Source organism: Neoarius graeffei, chromosome 2, assembly GCF_027579695.1.
Source record: "Neoarius graeffei isolate fNeoGra1 chromosome 2, fNeoGra1.pri, whole genome shotgun sequence".
Taxonomy (NCBI): domain Eukaryota; kingdom Metazoa; phylum Chordata; class Actinopteri; order Siluriformes; family Ariidae; genus Neoarius; species Neoarius graeffei.
Genome location: NC_083570.1, coordinates 54,494,411 through 54,514,237, shown reverse-complemented (window position 1 = coordinate 54,514,237; position 19,827 = coordinate 54,494,411). Strand labels below are relative to the sequence as shown.

General features: G+C 41.9%; 1 protein-coding gene across 2 annotated transcripts in view; it reads left to right on the top strand.

The window, feature by feature from the left end:
* Nucleotides 1-18,771, top strand: part of parvb (parvin, beta) — a 30,402-nt gene extending 11,631 nt beyond the window's left edge. For both annotated transcript variants that reach the window (XM_060914429.1, XM_060914430.1), the window contains exons 2-13: nt 2,429-2,518; nt 10,803-10,873; nt 11,117-11,219; nt 12,923-13,063; nt 13,174-13,289; nt 13,382-13,440; nt 13,540-13,559; nt 16,013-16,074; nt 16,286-16,354; nt 16,488-16,589; nt 16,695-16,767; nt 18,364-18,771. In XM_060914429.1, coding sequence (XP_060770412.1) covers nt 2,429-2,518; nt 10,803-10,873; nt 11,117-11,219; nt 12,923-13,063; nt 13,174-13,289; nt 13,382-13,440; nt 13,540-13,559; nt 16,013-16,074; nt 16,286-16,354; nt 16,488-16,589; nt 16,695-16,767; nt 18,364-18,440 — 983 coding nt within the window. In that variant the 3' untranslated portion in view covers nt 18,441-18,771. The remainder of the gene's footprint in view (nt 1-2,428; nt 2,519-10,802; nt 10,874-11,116; nt 11,220-12,922; nt 13,064-13,173; nt 13,290-13,381; nt 13,441-13,539; nt 13,560-16,012; nt 16,075-16,285; nt 16,355-16,487; nt 16,590-16,694; nt 16,768-18,363) is intronic.
* Nucleotides 18,772-19,827: the final 1,056 nt, after the last annotated feature.

Sequence of the window (19,827 nt, the reverse complement as noted above, 5' to 3'; positions counted from 1 at the left end):
GAAGATATCTTCAATACAGGAAAGGTTATCTAATATTTCCTATGATTAGATTATTATATCTTCTTCTTCGTTCGCCCGCTCTAATTAGATGTCGCCACAGCAGATCATCATGATCCACGTATTTGATTTGGCATAGGTTTTACACTGGACACCCTTCCTGACAGAACCCTCCCCAGTTTATCCAGGCTTGGGACCGGGACTAAGTATGCACTGGCTTGTACAATCCCAGTGGCTGGGTATTTTACCTAAACTGCATGTCTTTGATCTGTGGGAGGAAACCTGAGCACCCGGAGGAAACCCACACAGACACGGGGAGAATGTGCAAACTTCACACAGAAAGGCCCTTGTCAGACAGATTTGTCATTTCACGCTTGAAATTGTGTTATTCTATTGGCAGATCATTTCTCATTGTTATAGAAATGAATGTTTGAAAGAAACAAAATTATCTGCCAATCAAGCATGAAATGAGTAAAACAAAATGTCTAGAAATAGACTTAATAATCTTATATTTGTTTAAAACAATCCCTTAAGGAGAAATTAGTTGAATTTGCCAATATTCACGATATTTTCACTTGCTAAGGTATCATTTTTTGCAGTACAGCCTCTGTTTCTTAAATCTGCTCCAGGGATAACTTAGCCTGCAGGTTAGGGAATGAAATGGCAAAAATCTGCTCTGTGCTCAGGACCTGAGTAAATTTTCTGCATACAAGTTGCAGTTGTATTGATTTGTACTAGCTATAAATGGTGCTCTGTGACAATGCAGTTAGTTGCAGCCTGCTCAGCTGCATTTTGCTAATGGACTTGAACATGAAAACGGTTTCAGACAATTAATCCTGCATTGCTTTTAGGGATATTTGTAGCTCACCAGTAAGCAAAGGTTTGCTAATTAATTTAAAAATGTTAAATTAAATGATCAGTCAAGGATGACATGCATCAGAGCGAAACAGAATTAATTTTTTTTAATTGTTTTTTTTAATCTAAAAAAAATCTGCAACCATAGACTGATAAGATTTAAAAGATGTGTGTGGATTTTTTATTGTGTTATTTGGAACTGCTATTGCTTGTAGATCATCATGCAGTTCATCATGCGCACACACACACACATATATATATATAAACTGACATTATAAGGAATGGCCAATCTACCTGTGCTTTCGTGTCCTTTAGGATTCAGTCATGTTATGATTTCCTAGCTCTTCTTGTCCTCTCCCTTCCTCTCCTGTCGCCTAGTGAAACAGGAGCAGCAAAGTGTAGGGGGTTGTGCATGGACAGAAATAACGCGTGCAAAAGCTGGATTCAATGCCATAGCCCCACAAACAGCAGCCCACTGAATGTGTGTGTGGACAGACACATGCACACTCGTTCACACACCCTTTCTCCCGTCATTTTCTTAAGGGTACCTGCTGGATCCCGGACTGTATTTTACGATATGGCTGGGCTACTGTGTGGGACTAAGAGAAAAAAGCAAGGTAGTGTTGGGTTAAAGGGAATCAGTGAATGAAAATGATGTGTTTTATTTGTTTGAGTACATGAATTTCCTTCATAGTGAACACTTTTGCGTTAGGAGTCAGAATGTGCATGTGTGGTGCAGCTCAATAGACTTGAGATGCCTGAATGCCTATTTGTTGCTTGTGCAGTCCAAGCTCTACTGCGTTGATTAGTGTTGCACTCCCTCCTGTAATTTCTGTGATGATTTATACCCAGCAAGCCTGGTTTCTCGGTTATATCAGATTAGTTTGCGTCCAGAGCTACAGGGTCCAGAGATTATCTAGCCAGTGCAGCCATGCTGAGAGGAAATGGAATAATTATGATAAATGCTCAGGCTGTAATTACAAAGGAAATGCCAATTTGGTGCAATATACAGTACATGCTTCTCCTGGAAGCCTCTCATTAGATCTATGTATATGGGAAATTAATAAAGTAATCACTTTCTGACATAATTTTTGTAGTTTGTAACTTCAGAAAAGTTGAGAGGTGAGAACTAATTTAGCTTCTTAGCTCTATGACAACATTAACATCAGGATCTCGGAGAGGGTGTGGCTGTATTTTAGTGGATCTCTGATATGAAACCCTGTCTCCACCTACCCAAAAGTGGCAATGGCATACGAAAGGGATCCGGTGCAATGCAGTATAAAGGGGAAGTAAGATTACATTTCTGTCTCTGTGGATAGCTATTAGTGGCCTGCTAAGAAAGGGGAAGAGAGAAAAGGGGAATATGGATGATTTGGGTGTAGGGTGTATTGTGTCTGTGGATTATTCTGAATCCCACAAATAAAGAAAAATAGCTGTTCTGATCAGGTGCAGCACACTTCTTAAAGGGAAGATCTGACAAAACTTCTACAAATACAGTAGATGCTAGAGAAATCCCCTTTTCTTACATTGCTTAAATGTGGTTTCAACATTGTCTCTGATGTTTGTGTGTCTGCAGTGAATGACCTTCAGGAAGAGGGGAAGTATGCCATCAATGCTCCACTCCTCCCTGCCAGTACTGACCTACTCCCAGAGGACACGCTCCTAGGTAACATACTCCTCCTTCCTCATCCATTCAACTCAATTTACTATCTTACTACTGGGAGAGATTTGAACACACAATGTAGCTGCATCATGTGGATTCTCTGTTTTCTTTATATCTCCCAGGTTTATCTTAGCTGATGCTGAAAGCACTTTGTTTTCAGAACCTATAAAATATTATACAAAAAGGTTCCATCTAGCACTCTTTGATTTGTTCTCCTTCAGGAAATCTTAGACATAAGAGTGTTTTCATGTCAGAAGAAAAAAAAATAAATAATAATAATTAAAGTAAAGGCAGACCCCCCCCCCAAAAAACAAAAAACAAAAAAACATTAGAAACCTGTAGGTGCAACAGGCTTATCGAATCAGTCTCATGTAAAAAGGCATCAGTCTAATAAATTCATTAATCATTAATTCAAGTATCTAATAGTTTATAGCTAAACTAATAAAATCATTGGAATTAGTGGTGATGCTGCTATAGTTTTAGTGAGTATTGTAGCTCTAATGTAATACGTTTACTCTAGATCTATAACATTCATATAACAGCCTAATGGGTTGGGAGCATCGTGGCTCAGGTGGATAAGGTGCCATACCATAAATCCGGGGACCTGGGTTCGATTCCGGCCCGAGGTCATTTCCCAATCCCTCCCCGTCTCTCCCCCGCTCATTTCCTGTCTCTACACTGTCCTATCCAATAATAAAAAGGTGAAAAAAGCCCCCCAAAAAATCTTTAAAAAAAAAACAACCCAATGGGCGAAGGCAATTAGAATACTTGTTTGGCAGAGGTTGGCACTCAATGAATTTTGTAGCAATAGCAATAGACAGGACACAGTTTACTCCAAAGGTACCATTTATTGAAATAGCTGACATGAATTAGCAAACTAATACTGATCAGATATAGCAACAATAGCAGCCAAGGAATAATTCAGTAAAAAAAATGGTGATACAATGTATATAAGTAATAATCAGTAGTGTATAAAGCAATAGTCAGTACTAAGTAGAATAATAACCAGTATGAGAAATCATGATGAGAAATCAGCAGTAAATATGATGATAACTAAGGCACTAATGGTGATCAGAAGTAATGGGCTATATGCAAGTGTTACAGTGTAGGGGCAAGTGAATGTTAAAATGTGAGAGGGAAATCACGTGTGTGTGTGAGTGTGTGTGAGTGTAGGCATGTGCATGCATGTGCGCAGCTGCGCACTAACGAGATGAGGAGGAGCTAGGGAACGCGAGAGCGTGCGCAGGCGCATGACAAGGAGGAGGTGAGGGAACGAGGCGGCGTGTGCGGCGCGTGGGCGAGAGATAGGCGTGGTAGTGTGCGAGCCTTTGTGCTAGGCACTGCCTAAAGGGGGATGGGCAACAAGGAGAGCGCACGAGGGAGAGTAACAAAGGATCTGTAGCTTAAAAACTAGTCCCAGCCAGGCCTTAAACCTAAACTTCTACCCAACCCTTAGCTAATCCTGAAATCTCAATGTTGAGGGGTATAGTGTGACGGAGGGAGTTAAAAGGAGAGAGAGAGAGCGCATGCGCAATCTAATTAATATGAATAGTAAACAAAGCAAATCAAACAACACGTGGTCTAAGACCGACTTTCATGTGAATCAAAATGCGTACATTTAAACCATGAATGAATTCAAATAAACAACACTCTTCACATTAACTAGCCACAGCTAAGACTAACAGTTGCCCAGATGCCAGCCTTACTTGAGATCGCTCTTGCTTGGCGACTGAAAGTGTGCCGTCTGTTATCCGAAGACAGCGCGGAGCGCAAGTCCAGGGAGAAAACAGTTCTGTTCCTTTTGCTTTTACAGCTCGTCAGCTGAAGAATTTCGGTGTCCTGTCGGTCGTCCGATGATCTGGAAGGAATCTTATTTGTAGTTCGTCAATGTTGTGAAAGGGAAAAGGGATCTGGTCGCCTTTTCTCTTTAAAATACTGCGTGGGCTGCAGTAACTAACCGGTTCAGTTGTTATTACAACTATGTGAAGATCAAATACATTGAACTTTGTCTAAAGGTCCGGTATCAATAGCTCGTTCTTTGTTCCTCTTTAGCACAGATGCAACGAGGTCTCTTTCACGTGTGGGGATCCACCACCAGAGAGAAAGAATTTTGATTCCGCCGCGGGTTTTAAAGCACAGTCGTGATGTCACTGTATTTGGTATCCGGTATCATCTCTGTATCCAATACCATTACAGGGAGTCAGAAAAATGGGCGGAGATAGAACATGGTATTGAGTACAGGGATTGTTGTGTTCAATGCTGTAACAGTGGAAGGGGAGAAGATGGGCCATAAAGTGAAGCATGGAATTGTGTGTACTATGGCTACGGCATGGCAGCTCCCCTACAAACCTGTTTCCCCTCAAGATTGTACAGATTATACAATGAAATTTTACTTTAAATGTGGTGTGTGACAAGTGAGTTGTATACATGTCACGTGAACGGACAAGACAGTAAATGACACCTTGTCTAACTGTATGAAAATATTTCAAATGTTTAATATATGAGACAGACCTACTGACTAGTATTTGCTGCCTTTTAATAAGCTGTTTCTTCCCTATTTTCCATTATGGTGTGATTAGAAATCAAGATCACTGAAATGCCAATAAAAGACTTGGTATGCATTTGCATTAATATTCAACTCTGAGTCATGAATACAATCTCCAGAAATAACCAAAACATTTCATTAATTTCCAGTCCTAATAAAATGTGCAACCCTAAATCAGAAAATGTTGGGACAGTGTGGAAAATAAAAATAAAAAGAATGCTGTCATTTCTAAATTTACTTGTATTTCATCGCAGACAGTATGAATCCAAAATATTTTATGTTTTCCTTGGTCATGTCACGGAACAGACAGGAGAGGAGATCAAATGCGCTCAAACCACAGTTTATTAATAATAGGGGAAAGGGAAGAATGTGTGAAGTCCAGTGGCAAGAGAACTGAGAGGTAGGGATGGCATCTGAGGTCCCCCATCCAAGTACTGACCAGGCCTGACCCTGCTTAGCAGCAGAGATGAGACAGGACCAGGCATAGTCAGAGAGGTGTGGCTGTAGGGCTCCAGGCAGGGTACCTCACACCAGGCAGATGGAGAGGCAGGCGAGCAGCAGGGCTGAGTGAGCTGGAGATCAGGCGAAGGTACAGGAGGGGCAGGCAAGAGGCAGAGTCGACAGAACAGAAGGCAGATCAGGTTACCGGGGCTGGAGAGCAGACAGAGTCAGACAGAACAGGAAATCTTCAGGAGTCAGAGTAGTAGGAACACAGAGCAGGTTATCAGGCTGAGAGTTGCAGACGATCTGACACTGAGGCTAGGGAGAACTGCAGCTTAAATACACCCAGGGGGAAGCAGGTGATCGGCAACAGCCAATGACAGTCACTGAAAGTTAATAAGAGGAAGTGAGTGCGGGCGTGGCCGGTAATGCTGAGTGGAGATGTTACCTGAAGAGAGAAGCCCACAGGTAGGACCATGACAGAAACCCCCCCCCCCCCCAAGGGACGGCCCCAGAAGTCCCTAGCCACAGATCACCAAAGACGGGCGGGAGGAGGGGGAATACCGGTGGAGGGTTAGAACTCCTCAGACCAGTCAGTGTCCATAGCCTCCGCACCCTCTTCACTGTCAGATGAATCATCATCCCAGGACCCCCACCCAGGATTCGGTTCGGTGTCAGGTTCAGGCATTGGAGCATGGGCAGGGTCCGGGAGTGGATCCGCACGGTGAGAACCCCTACGTCGGCCCCGTCGGATGGAGGACTGGTCGGGGTGTAGCCGATGGAAGTCGGCGATGAGGGCCGGATCCAGAATCCTTCCAGCAGGAACCCACATCCTCTCCTCAGGACCATAGCCCTCCCAATCCACCAGGTATTGGAGGCCCCTGCCCCTGCGTCGTGACTTCAGCAGTCACCGGACGGAGTAGACCGGGCCCCCGTCGATGAGACGAGGAGGAGGAGCAGCTGGGACCAGCGGGCTCTCATGTACTGGCTTGATCTTAGAGACGTGGAAGGTGGGGTGCACTCTCATGGACTTGGGCATTCGGAGCCAGACAGCAGACTGGCTGATTATCCTCTGGATAGGGAATGGTCCGACGAACCGAGGTGCTAGCTTACAAGACTCCACCTGGAGGGGCAGGTCCTTGGAGGGGGCAGAGCTGGCAGGTGGAGTACGGGGGGTTAGAGTGGTGGCCCGTAAGCAGGTCCGGTGGCAGTCCTTGCCCCATTCTCTTATCGCGCCAGTGGCCCAGTCGAGGTGAGGACTGTGTTGGCGGAGCCATGGATAGCCCAGGATGAGAGGTTGGTCGGCGGAACGGAGCAGGTGAAACCGGATGGTTTCGTGGTGGTTGCCTGACAGAGTCATCGGGACAGGGGCGGTGAGGCGGGCGACGGTGCCAAGAAGATGGCCATCCAGTGCCCTGGCTGGAACGGGAGAGGATAAGTGAAGGCTTTGCAGACCCAACTGGCGCGCAAGCTCGGTGTCCATGATGTTAGCCTCAGCGCCAGAGTCGACTAGGGCGGTCAGGGTGTGGGTGGAATCCAACAGACGAAGACGAACTTGGAGCATAGGTTTCTGGCTGGTGGAGGACTGGAAGATCATTGAGCCCAGCCGGACCCCTCCCATGTCCAGTGAGCTCGTCGCTTTTACTGGGCAAGAGGCGACACGGTGACCGTCACCCCCACAGTACAGGCACAGATTGGAGGTGATCCGACGCTGGCGCTCTGCCGGGCTGAGGGAAGCACGGCCGATCTCCATGGGCTCTGCCTGGTCCAGAAGGCTCGGCGGAGAAGCAGCAGGAGGCGTAGAAGGGGCTGGGTTACTCCGTGTGCTGATGACTGACTGAGCCTGGCGGGCCCTCTCTCGTCGACGGGTCTGGACCCGGCGGTTAATGCGGACGGCCAGGGCAATGGCCTCATCGAGTGTCAATGGTTGTTCGTGCGAGACCAATTCATCCTTAATGTAGTCGGCCAGGCTGTGCAGAAAGGCGTCCACCAGAGCCTGCGTGCCCCACTTGCTGCGCCGGGCCAAGGTCCGGAAATCAATTGAGTAGTCAGCCACTGTTTGTCTGCCTTGGCGAATACTCATCAGTCCTCCGGATGCCTCTACTGACGATGAGCCCAGGTCGAAGACCTTAGCCATTTCTGCTGAAAACAAGGTGAAGGAGGCACACGCCGATGTCCGGCGTTCATACTCAGCAGTCCCCCACAGGCGGGCGCGGCCAGTCAGACGAGTGATGACAAAGGCCACCTTCGCTGCCTCCGACGCAAAGGTTCTGGGCTGCAGGTCGAACAGCAACCGGCAACTGGTCAGGAAGGCACGGACTTGGGAGGGGTCACCATCAAAGTGCTCCGGACTGCCGACCTTGGGTTCCGGGGCCTCGAGTGTTGCAGGGGCACCTCCCGGAGCTGGTACGTCAGCGGCAGGTATGACAGGGGCTGATGCAACAAGGGACTGCGGTGATTGGGCAGTGAGCAGCTGGAGTGCTTGGTCCAGTCGTTGTTGCTGCTGCTGACCAAGCTGGATCAGGGCTGCAATGTCAGCAGACATACGACTGACATCTTCAACACGCTGCAGCCGGTCTAGGGCAGAGGGTTCGGGCGCTGACTCCATGTTGTGGTCAGATCGTTCTGTCACAGAACAGACAGGAGAGGAGATCAAATGCACTCAAACCACAGTTTATTAATAATCAGGGAAAGGGAAGAATGTGTGTGTGAAGTCAGGTGGCAGGAGAACTGAGAGGCAGGGATGGCTGGTGGTGACATCTGAGGTCTCCCATCCAAATACTGACCAGGCCTGACCCTGCTTAGCAGCAGAGATGAGACAGGACCAGGCATAGTCAGAGAGGTGTGGCTGTAGGGCTCCAGGCAGGGTAGCTCACACCAGGCAGATGGAGAGGCAGGCGAGCAGCAGGGCTGAGCGAGCTGGAGATCAGGCGAAGGTACAGGAGGGGCAGGCAAGAGGCAGAGTCGACAGAACAGAAGGCAGATCAGGTTACCGGGGCTGGAGAGCAGACAGAGTCAGACAGAACAGGAAATCTTCAGGAGTCAGAGTAGTAGGAACACAGAGCAGGTTATCAGGCTGAGAGTTGCAGACGATCTGACACTGAGGCTAGGGAGAACTGCAGCTTAAATACACCCAGGGGGAAGCAGGTGATCGGCAACAGCCAATGACAGTCACTGAAAGTTAATAAGAGGAAGTGAGTGCGGGCATGGGCGGTAATGCTGAGTGGAGATGTTACCTGAAGAGAGAAGCCCACAGGTAGGACCATGACAGGTCAGCTTAATTTTTTTTGTTAATATACATCCATTCCTGCATTTCAGGCCTGCAACACATTCCAAAAAAAGTTGAATTGTGGGCAATTTAAGGCGAGTAATGAGGTAAAACAATTAAATAATAATGTGATTTGAAACAGGTGACTGTAATCATGATTTGGTACAAAATTAGTATCCAGGAAAGGCCTAGTCTTTGCAAAGCAAAGATGGGCCGAGGATCTCCGGTTTGTCAACAAATGCATGAGAAAATTATTGAAATGTTTAAAAACAATGTTTCTCAAAGAAAGCTACAAAGGGATTTGAATATTTCACCCTCTGTGGTGCATAATATCATTAAATGATTCAAGGAATCTGGAGAAATTTCAGTGTGTAAAGGGCAAGGGCCCAAGCCTAAGCTGAACACCCGTGATCTCCGATTCCTGAGACGGCACTGCATCAAGAACTGTCATTCATCTATAGCTGACATAACCACATGGGCTCAGGATTTCTTTGGCAAACCTTTGTCAAGCACTACAATACAGAGTTACATCCACTACTGCCAGTTAAAACTTTACTATGCAAAAAGGAAGCCTTACCGTATATTAACTGTGTCCAGAAGCACCATCGACTTCTCTTTGCTCAGAGGCATCTGGGATGGCCCATCACACAGCGGAAATGTGTATTGTGGTCAGATAAATCAGTATTTCAGGTATTTTCTGTAAGAAACGGATGTTGTGTGCTCTGGACCAAAGATGAAAAGGGCCATCCAGACTGTTACCAGAAACAAGTCCAAAAGCCAGGGTCTGTTATGGTATGGGGTTGTATCAGTGCCCTTGGCAAAGGTAACTTATACTTCTGTGATGGCAGCATTAATTCAGAAAAGTACATTGAGATTTTGGAGCAACATATGCTACCTTTAAAGGGATATTTTGACAAGACAATGCAAAACCACATTCTGCACAAAGGCATGGCTGTGGAAGAAGAGGATACCTGTCCCCTCTGTTCCCAATAGAGAATGTGTGGAGAATTTTGAAATGAAAAATGGCACAATAACGACCCTATACTGTACTGTTGCACAATTTAAGACCTGTTTGCAGGAAGAATGGGACAAAATAAATAACACCTGAAACACTTCATCACTTGGTGTCTTCAGTCCTTAAACATCGTTTGAGTGTTGCAAGAATGTTGGCTACATTACCAAAGTGATAAATGCTTTACTGTCCCAATTTTTTTGAAATACGTTACAAGGATCAAAACTGAAATGTGTTTATTTTGAAAATAATAATAATAATAATAATAATAATAATGCGGTAAAACATCAAATAATGTGCTGTTTTATTGTTTTGAGTGCAATACAGGTCAAAGATTATTTACAAATCATTGTTTTCAGTTTTAATCTCAATTTCAATATTCCATCCCAACTTTTTCTGATTTGGGTTTGTATACCGTATATTGCTCATGCTGTCTTATACATTTTGAGCTAGCCCAGTGGCTGTGATACCATTTTTGCAGATTTCTGTCAAAAATTGTAAGAAAGAAAGAAAGAAAGAAAGAAAGAAAGAAAGAAAGCTTTATTTGTTTCAGCTTAACAACTAACCAAAACAAATTTTTATATCTCAATTCAGTTAAATGTCATTCACTGTCAGTGTGAAGTAATTTTCTCTTTGGTAACATTTTTGACAACACCCACCGTTACTCAGAATTACATTTGAGTCACAGAAAAGTGGAAAGATTTCATCCATGTCTTTACATAGAAATGAGCAGAAGTACTGACTCACTGCCGAAACTTATTTTAGGTCAGGGTGGAAGATGGGAACATATGCTGTATATCAAATGAGTGTGGGTGGGGATGTATGTTTTTATATCTTGGTGGGAAAGAAATGTCTGGCAGTTTTGACCTTGTGGAGACAATTGGCTGGTCCTCATGAGGATTGATTGATTCATTGATTGAGTGGATGAGTGATGGATTTACCTGAAACTACAGCTTTTATTTAAAAACTAAAAGGTTTATAGATGATTGTAGACTTTCATAATGTCTTATTCTTTTCACAGAGGAAAATGCTGAGAGGATGATGTTAGATCCCACCTCTAGAGAGAATCCCAACTTTAAAGACCTACAGAAGGTGTGGTTCTCATTCCCTTTGCTTGTTTCTTTTTATTTTATGGAAAAAATCGCCAGCCTACACAACAGTAGACTTTTAAGTGTCCAGAACATGTTGTGGAGTGAAAGCATTTCAGGACAAATGAGTAGCTCATACTGGCAAAGTTGTTTTCTCAGCTGAAAACTGAGGCAATGAGAAGTCCAGTTATCATGAGGCTACTCAGTGTTGCCTTAATAATGTTGGTTCCTCTTGCATTAAACCCAGGTTCTGATCGATTGGATCAATAATGAGCTGGAGGAAGAGAGGATCATTGTTAAAAATCTAGAAGAGGATCTCTATGATGGACAGGTGCTACAGAAGCTGTTTGGTAAGAAAACATTAAGCCGATGTAAGAGAATTAATATTTTAATTAGGGCTGTCAATCGATTTAAAAAATCACAAATTAATCACACATTTCGCAGTGAATTAATCATGATTAATCACAATTTAACAACTTGTTTTTCTTCTTAAGGCTAAAGCTTGTTATAATGCATATTTAAAGCTAGACGGCCTTTCGATTTCATAAAATCGATGAAATTTAGTTCCCTCTGAAATTTGGTCATTGTGATATATGTTTATTTCTGCAATATCTTAAAAAAAACCCCAAAATATCAGGCCATTCTGTGGCTGGGAAGTTATTTAATTTGAGGGGATTCCCGAGCAATGTGCATGAAATTGCTCACTTCGTGCAGTCAAGCAGACAGAGGAAGTCTGTCTGCGCATGTGCAGGTTTACCTTCTTCTTCTTCTTCTTCTTTTGGGTTTTACGGCAGCTGGCATCCACAGTGTTGCATTACTGCCATCTACAGGTTTATCTTGACTGTGCACTGACAGTTACATCATTCTGTCGCTAAACGAACAGCTGATCACACCGAGGTGCTCACTGACCGCCGATATTTATTAGTTTGGTCCTGCGTTTCCTTTCCTTCACACCATAACGTATTTTCTTCTCGCTTTCCGTTACTGTAGTCGGTCTTTCACGTTTCATTTGCGTCCTTCATTTTTCTCTCTTGTTTCAAATTTGTATCCCACAATGCCTTGCATGAACGGGGAAAGCCCACCATGTGATGCATGACGTAGTATCTTGAATTGGGTCATGGTAAAGCAGGAAAAAATAGTGGAGAATTTAGGGCCACGTGGCCCTAAATTCATTAATTGTTCTATTTTAAAAAATAGTAATAATAAAATTGGAAGTCTGTGATTTGAATTCAGTAGCTTTCGGTCCACTAAACAAAAATAATTGGGTGTCAGGGAAAATTCTTTTTATGACCTAAACTTGAAAAATCTGAAAGACAGGCTACCTTTAAATATACAATCACCAAATTGATGTCGAATAATCACAAAGGATGTATATTTCAGACACCATTGTTTCATAGCATCTTTAAACACAGAACTACGCAGTTGTGGAAAGAAAACTCAGGCCTATAAAGTGCTAGTTGATTTCAAAATCAAGGCCACAGAGAGAGAGAGAGAGAGAGAGAGAGAAAATACACATACAGAAAACACTATGCTTATGGGTTGGAAGTTTTTAGCTGTCCAAGTAGTCAAAGCATCAGTAACCTTTTCACTTACTGGTTTAGTTATTCGCACACAAGTACCACCCTCCTGTAATGTAGACTGGTGAGCAGTACAGATGGTTTCCACAGGGTGTTTTGCATGAAGGTGATATTTTAAAGACGAGGTGCTTCTGTGATCATTAAATTTGGCTTTGCAAACTGTGCTAATTACTTTCGTTTTCTCGATGGTTCCATCGGGCAACTTTTTATATTGAAACTTTCCACCCAAAACTCCTTCACTGTTTGTATCCATCTTTAGCTAGGGATTGTCTCTGGCTAGGATGAGGTTTTGCAGCAGCCGTGTCATAGGTCGGTCCCCACACAGGAAGCAAACAAAATGTAGTTGCGTTATTTGTGTTAATTTATTTTAACGTGTTAAATATTTTACATTAATCGCAATGATTAGCACGTTAATTTTGACAGCTCTAATTTTAATGATTAAATTTTGATTATTTAATAATTATAATCTCAAACAGAGAAGCTGTCAGGACGTAAGCTGAATGTAGCAGAAGTGACTCAATCAGAGATTGGTCAGAAACAGAAGCTACAGACTGTACTGGAAGCAGTGAATGAGCTGCTCCGACCTCAAGGCTGGACGATAAATTGGGGAGTTGATTGTGAGTACAATACTGTGAGGAGTGTGTGTCCACCTATATTGATCACCCCAACACATTCAGCCAGATTAATGAAATGGGTAAATGTTGTGTCCTGGTTTTTCCTCCTTCAGCAATCCACTCGAAGAACCTGGTGGCCATTGTGCACTTGCTGGTGACTCTGGCCATGCACTTTATGGCCCCAATCAGGCTTCCTGAGCATGTCTCTGTAAACGTGGTGGTAGTCAAGGTGTGTAAGTTTATCTGTAACATGGACATACTCATTCCATTCATATCATATGAGATGAATAGTAAAGGTCTCAATTTCTTTATATTCTATAGAAAAAGGAGGGCACCTTACACACATCACGTATAACGAAAGAACTCACAACTACTACAGAGTAAGTAAAGTGTTTGATTAGTCCCTTAGTGGCATCTAGTGGTCAGATGATGCTTTCTGCACAATATATAACCAGTGTTTTACTCCTGTACTTTTGCAGGATGATGATGGGAAGATTTGGTGAGTAGGCAGAGACCAAATGTTGGTAGACACGAGACAATTACCTGACAAGAGCGCTAAGTATACTATAAGACCCAAAATTTGTGGACACCTGACGCATCCATGTGCTTGTTAAACATCCCATTCCAAATTTAGTTCCCCCTGTTAAGGCTCATTTATGATCCCTTTACATACTAAAATAAATACATCTGTTTCAAATGATGCAACCGTCACCACCCACATACTGTACTTCCATGCGTCCTTTATGTTGGCATCGATGTTAAGAAATACATCCACCCGAAGGCAGCTCAGCGTCAAATATTTCTGACAACCACAATTTCCCGCTGAATCTCCTCCCAGCTTGTTCCTGTGCCCAGGTGAAGTAACATACATTTTTTTAAATGTACTTTTAAATCACATAGCCTCTCCTCAAAAAGGTCTACCATTTTTAAAATTTCTTCATTGTGTCATTCGTCAACTCTTGGCTACACAGCTCCCATGATTTCTGGTGGAAGTGTGCCGTTTCATCTGTGTGTTCAGAAAATGGGTATAAATACGAATGAAATGAACAGAGTATGGATATTAGGCTCCATCAATATCTGTGTACATATTTAATGATGAGCATAAATAACCGGGCTTTTATAATAACCTCCACTCTTCTGGAAAGGCTTTCCATTAGACTTTGGAGCATGGCTGTGGGAATTTCCCATTTAGTCACAAGAGCATTAGTGAGGTCAGGTACTGATGTCTGGTGAGAAGAGCTGCACAGACAATGTTACAGTGGAGTTGAGGTCCGGGATCTGTGCAGCACACTTGAGTTCTTCTACTCCGACCCTGACAAAGCATGTCTTCATGGAGCTCACTTTGTGCACAGGAGCATTGTCATGCTGGAACAGGTTTTCTCCCTTAGTTACAGTGAAGGTAAATTGTAACAGAGCGGCGGCTACAATTATCGACAGTCCATAATTATTGACACCTTTTCAGATTTACCAATAAAAAAACAATTTTACAAATGTGAGTTTCAGTTACAACAGTTATTATTGGTTAATTAATCAACCAGAAGACCTGCCTCGCCCTTTGATCTTGTGGTCTGATAACACAGCTCGTTACCTGAGAAGGAATTTTTTTTAGCACAATCAGCAATTTGAGGAAAACCTGGACATTATCATCACAGGTAAGCATGGTGGAAAGATCATGGACTTGTTTTTATTTGTCAAATTCACCGATATTTCATGATCTCCTTGTCAAAACCTACTTTGTTTCTTATTCTTTCACTTGACAGTCGCCATTTTGTATCTAAATGTGCGTTTGAGAAGTCACGTGAGGTGTCGATAATAGTGATCACTTTCACCGGTGTCCACCATTATTGACACCCTGTGGAATTAAGTGACCTTTACAACTGTTATGGATCGATCTTTGTGTAACATTGATGAAGTACTTTAAGAAAATAAAAGTTCTGTGATTTTATAATAATTTTTTTCTGATCCATAACAATGGAATGTTTATAGAGTATTTGGATATTTATAGAGTATCTATTGCAATAAATAGAATTGGACCAGAATTAAATTCCTCGCATATAAAAAAAATTACATGCTTGAAATCTTCAGATTTTTCTATTCCATTCAGAAAATATTTTTTGCAGTTTGTTCTAAATATCTACCACATATTACAATATCAATAGACATTTTATATTTTTTGATGTAAATTTAAAATCTCAATTAAAAAAATCAACCTTTGACCTGGATTTTCATGTGGTTACAATGTCAGTTGCCTGTTGACATTTATTGGTAAACTACAAAACTAGAAATTAATACAAACAGCAACGAATGATTAACAAAAGTGGAACAAAAAGATTTTCTGACAGGTTAAATATTATCATTTAATTTGTTTACAAACATTAGAATTACTTCCTCATTTACATAAGCACCGACATCGATATATTTATATAAAAGATATTTTGTACTAAATATGTCTATGTAAAACTAATTTTAAATAAAAACTATGTTTTGTTAACTTAATACCACATACCGATTATTTAAAAAAAAAATAATAATCATTTGGATGTCGATAACTGTGGGCAAAGGTGTCGATAATTGTGGAACATTGTCATGTGATCTGATGCGCTAAGTAATCGGGAAGCATCTTTTTTTATTTTTTTTATTTTTACAGTGGAAGTTTGAGTAACTATTCATGTACAACTTATGTATTGAAAGTCGTTTCTACTTTTGCAATGGCTAAAAGATCATTACGGTGTCGATAATTGTAGCTGCCGCTCTACTACAGCATACAGAGACATTCTATCCAATTGTGTACTTTAAACTTTGTGGCAACAGTTCGGGGAAGAACCACGTATGAGTTAGGTGTCCATAAATTTTTGGCCATATGTGAAATGGTGCATGTGAAATAGCTGCATAACTTTACTGGAAGATGTATTAAATGTATAATATGCATATGTTGTTATTTTGGGATTACAGAGAGAGATGCCTTTGACACCTTATTGGACCATGCACCTGACAAGCTCAACGTGGTCAAGACGGTAAAACACCTTGTCTCATAGCACTTTGACCCTTAGTAGTATTTAAGATGCCCTCCTATAGTATAATGTCTTAATAGGAGTAAGTCACTTTAAAATTAGAGGCTTTAACGTTTTCAAGATATACCACAAATCCAGCCATCACTTATTTCTATTGTTGGACCTTTCTATGGTATAAATTTATTGATTGATGATGGTTTATTATCTTTCTCAGTCCTTGATCACCTTCGTAAATAAACACCTGAACAAGCTGAATCTGGAAGTCACTGAGCTGGAGTCACAGGTGAGCCAAACTGAATTCATCTCATCTTCTCTTCTCTTCTTCCATATAGCACTTTGTATATCCTGAAAGACTTCCAAAGACTTCCAGATACATAGCCTGTATCTGTTAACAAATCATGGGTGTGCGTTTATAGTTTGCAGATGGTGTATATCTGGTGCTGCTGATGGGCTTGTTGGAAGGTTATTTTGTACCGCTTTATAACTTTTACCTCACGCCAGACAGCTTTGAACAGAAAGTGAGTGTAAAGCTTATCATTCATTCAGCTGCAATGACCATCATTGTACCATCAAAATGGTATTTTGAGGAAGAAGGAAATTTAATATATTTGTGTATTACACAGGTGCATAATGTAGCATTTGCCTTTGAGTTGATGCAGGATGGAGGACTGAAGAAGCCCAAAGCTCGACCGGAAGGTACTGAATAATTAATTTACTAGGTTAAAGCACCAGTGATGAGAATAATTTGTTTGTGTAGATCACTGGTGACCGGTGCACGGTGGTGTAGTGGTTAGCATGGTCGCCTCACAACAAGAAGGTTCTGGGTTCGAGCCCAATGGCCGACAGGGCCTTTCTGTGTGGAGTCTGCACATTCTCCCCATGTCTGTGTGGGTTTCCTCTAGGTGCTCCAGCTTCCCCACAGTCCAAAGACATGTGGTTAGGTTAACATGGGGCGGCCTTGGGCTGAAGTACCCTTGAGCGAGGCACCCAATCCCCAGCTCCTCCCCTGGCGCTGTTAGCATGGCTGCCCACTGCTCTGGGTATATGTGTGTGCATTGCTCACGTGCGTGTTTTCACTGCTTCAGATGGGTTAAATACAGAGAGGAATTTCACAAGTGTGACGAATAAAGTTGTTGTGAAAGTTTATCAGTTCAGTTCAGTTATCCCTTGACTGCTGAGGTTGTAGGGGTACCGTGCTAGACTGGGTGGTCAACACCTTCCACTGGTCACGTCATGGTGAGGCGAAGGAGAGTATCAAGGCTGCTGTTGGTCCAACTCTTGATGTTGTCCAACCAAGCCTTTCTTGGTCTTCCTTGTTGGCACTTGCCTTCTACTGTGCCTTGGAGAATTGTTTTGGTTAGGGAGCTGTGGTGGCTCACATGTCCATACCAGCTGAGTTTTCTGCACCTACAGTTTATAGATAACTAGAAATACTGTGTATAGCATCGGACCTGTAGTATGTAGTTTGTTCAGTAGATGGCGATATTTGCCGTATAATCTTTCACACTATGCACAGTTCTCTATTATTATTATTATTATTATTATATATTTTTTCTGAACCTGTAGGATATTTATAGTTTGACTAATAAGCCTTAAGCCTCTGTCTCAAACTTCAGTGGTCAAACATTCATATAGATGTGGCGGTCTTCTGGATTAATGTTTAATTTCTAAACATTAGAAATTATGATTCACAAACTGATTAAAATGAAACTAAAATAACAGATCACTGTTATGAGGTTAACAAACTACTAATCTCATTTGGCACTAAGGTATGTTATAATAGATTCTCTGGCCATCAGTCTTGTCTTATAAAGCTAAGCTTATAGAGTTGTTATTGTTGTTGTTTTTCAACACATAAAGAAACAGCCACCCATCTCAGAATCACATAAATAAATAGTTTATAGGCTCGCCATATGAACATATGCTCAGTGCCAAGATTTGTGACAGGAATGCAATGCATTATTGCACAGTTCTCAGGTGCTGAATACACGGCACAATAATTTCAAGACAGTATCCTACTGTTCAAAAAGAAGCACCGTTGGCTAGACAGTGTGTCAGGTTGGGCTTGTGATGAAGACTGTAGAAGGTGGTAGATGTAACTATTCTACAGACAGATTCTAATATCTTCACTACAAACCTTTAGCGGTTTATAGGGCTCAGGGAAAAAAACAAACAAAAAAACAAACTGCAGTATCTTGAATTTTGAGCATCTGACTGTTCTAAACTGCTACCAATTTACACCAACACTGCCATTTGGTTCTGAATGCTATTTGCTATCTGTGTTTGTCATAGATGTTGTGAATTTGAACCTGAAGGCTACTCTGAGAGTCCTGTATAACCTCTTCACCAACTACAAAAGTGCCGACTGATGGAGAAAAGAGTTTCACTACAGATCAGTGCTCACCTTATGCCTCACTGATGCCACTGATTGTGTTCAAGAACATTTATTTGCACATGCTGACTGTCTTTTTATGCTCTTAGGTACAGATGGTGATGTTCTGTCAGAAAGCACTAAATGTAACTCAAATGGTATTATGCATAATTTATGCAAATAAGACTCACTGTTCCCAATAGTGTTATGTTGGCTTAATAATGCTTGAATTTTGGATATTTTATGACTTGTATACACTGTGGATTATTTAAAATATAATATATATTATAAACATTCTTACAATTATTAAACATTTATATACTAGCTTATATATTTTGTTCTTATTATTTTTTATTTGTGCAGATTACCAGTTCTGTAAGGGTGAAACTACCAAAGTTTCACATGAAAATTTTGAAAGGTAAACATGTGTATTGACATGAGTACAGAATAAGATGTGTGCTTATCAGTCTGGACACACACTTTCTCCAATAGACCTGCAGTGATTGTGTACAAATGCCATTCCAGCCTAGCATAGGAAGCCCCTAACTCCAAAAACATGCCGATCTGAGGAGTACTGAATGAGGTGTTAAATTGGTAGTGTAGCTGATATATTTCATGGTCTTTTCATGGCCATTTTTTTGCAAAAAGACCAACAGTGCATCAAAGGACCATCAAGCCTGTTCAAAAATTGTATTATGATTTGTACGGGTGAAAAATGATATAGGCTATAATAGCCTTCTACACCATACGAAACTAAACAAAAAAGACCCGTTACAAATAACAAAAGTACTAAGGAAATTCATAAGCATATCAGTTCACACACAATTGCACAGCTATCAATCATTTTGTTACCTTCATAACAGGAGGTATGGGCTCCTCAACTGCTTTACAGGACTCCTTTTTCCGGGAGAAGACAATCATTAATAAATTCACAACAATCCTATCAAATCCCATTAGAATAGCTCAAACACAGTAAGTTAATGTGGATCCTTCAGAAATCTTTGTGCACATGAAAATCCCACAGCAATCGACATTTGATGAGGTGCCTGCACTTAGCAATGCCATAATCATATTCTTTAATGTAAGATGGTAATGTACAGTAAAAGGTTAAGCTTTCTTTCATTTGAATAAATTGTGCACAAGTATTTCTTACTACATTGCGTAACTTTTGGCGGCATGGTGGTGTAGTGGTTAGCATGGTCGCCCCACAGCAAGAAAGTCCTGGGTTCAAGCCCAGCGGCCAACAAGGACCTTTCTGTGTGGAGTTTGCATGTTGTCTGCGTGGGTTTCCTCTGGGTGCTCCAGTTTCCCTCACAGTCCAAAGACATGCGGTTTAGACTGGTACCAAAATTCAAAAAAGTGCTTATTTAAGGAGTTAAAGGCAT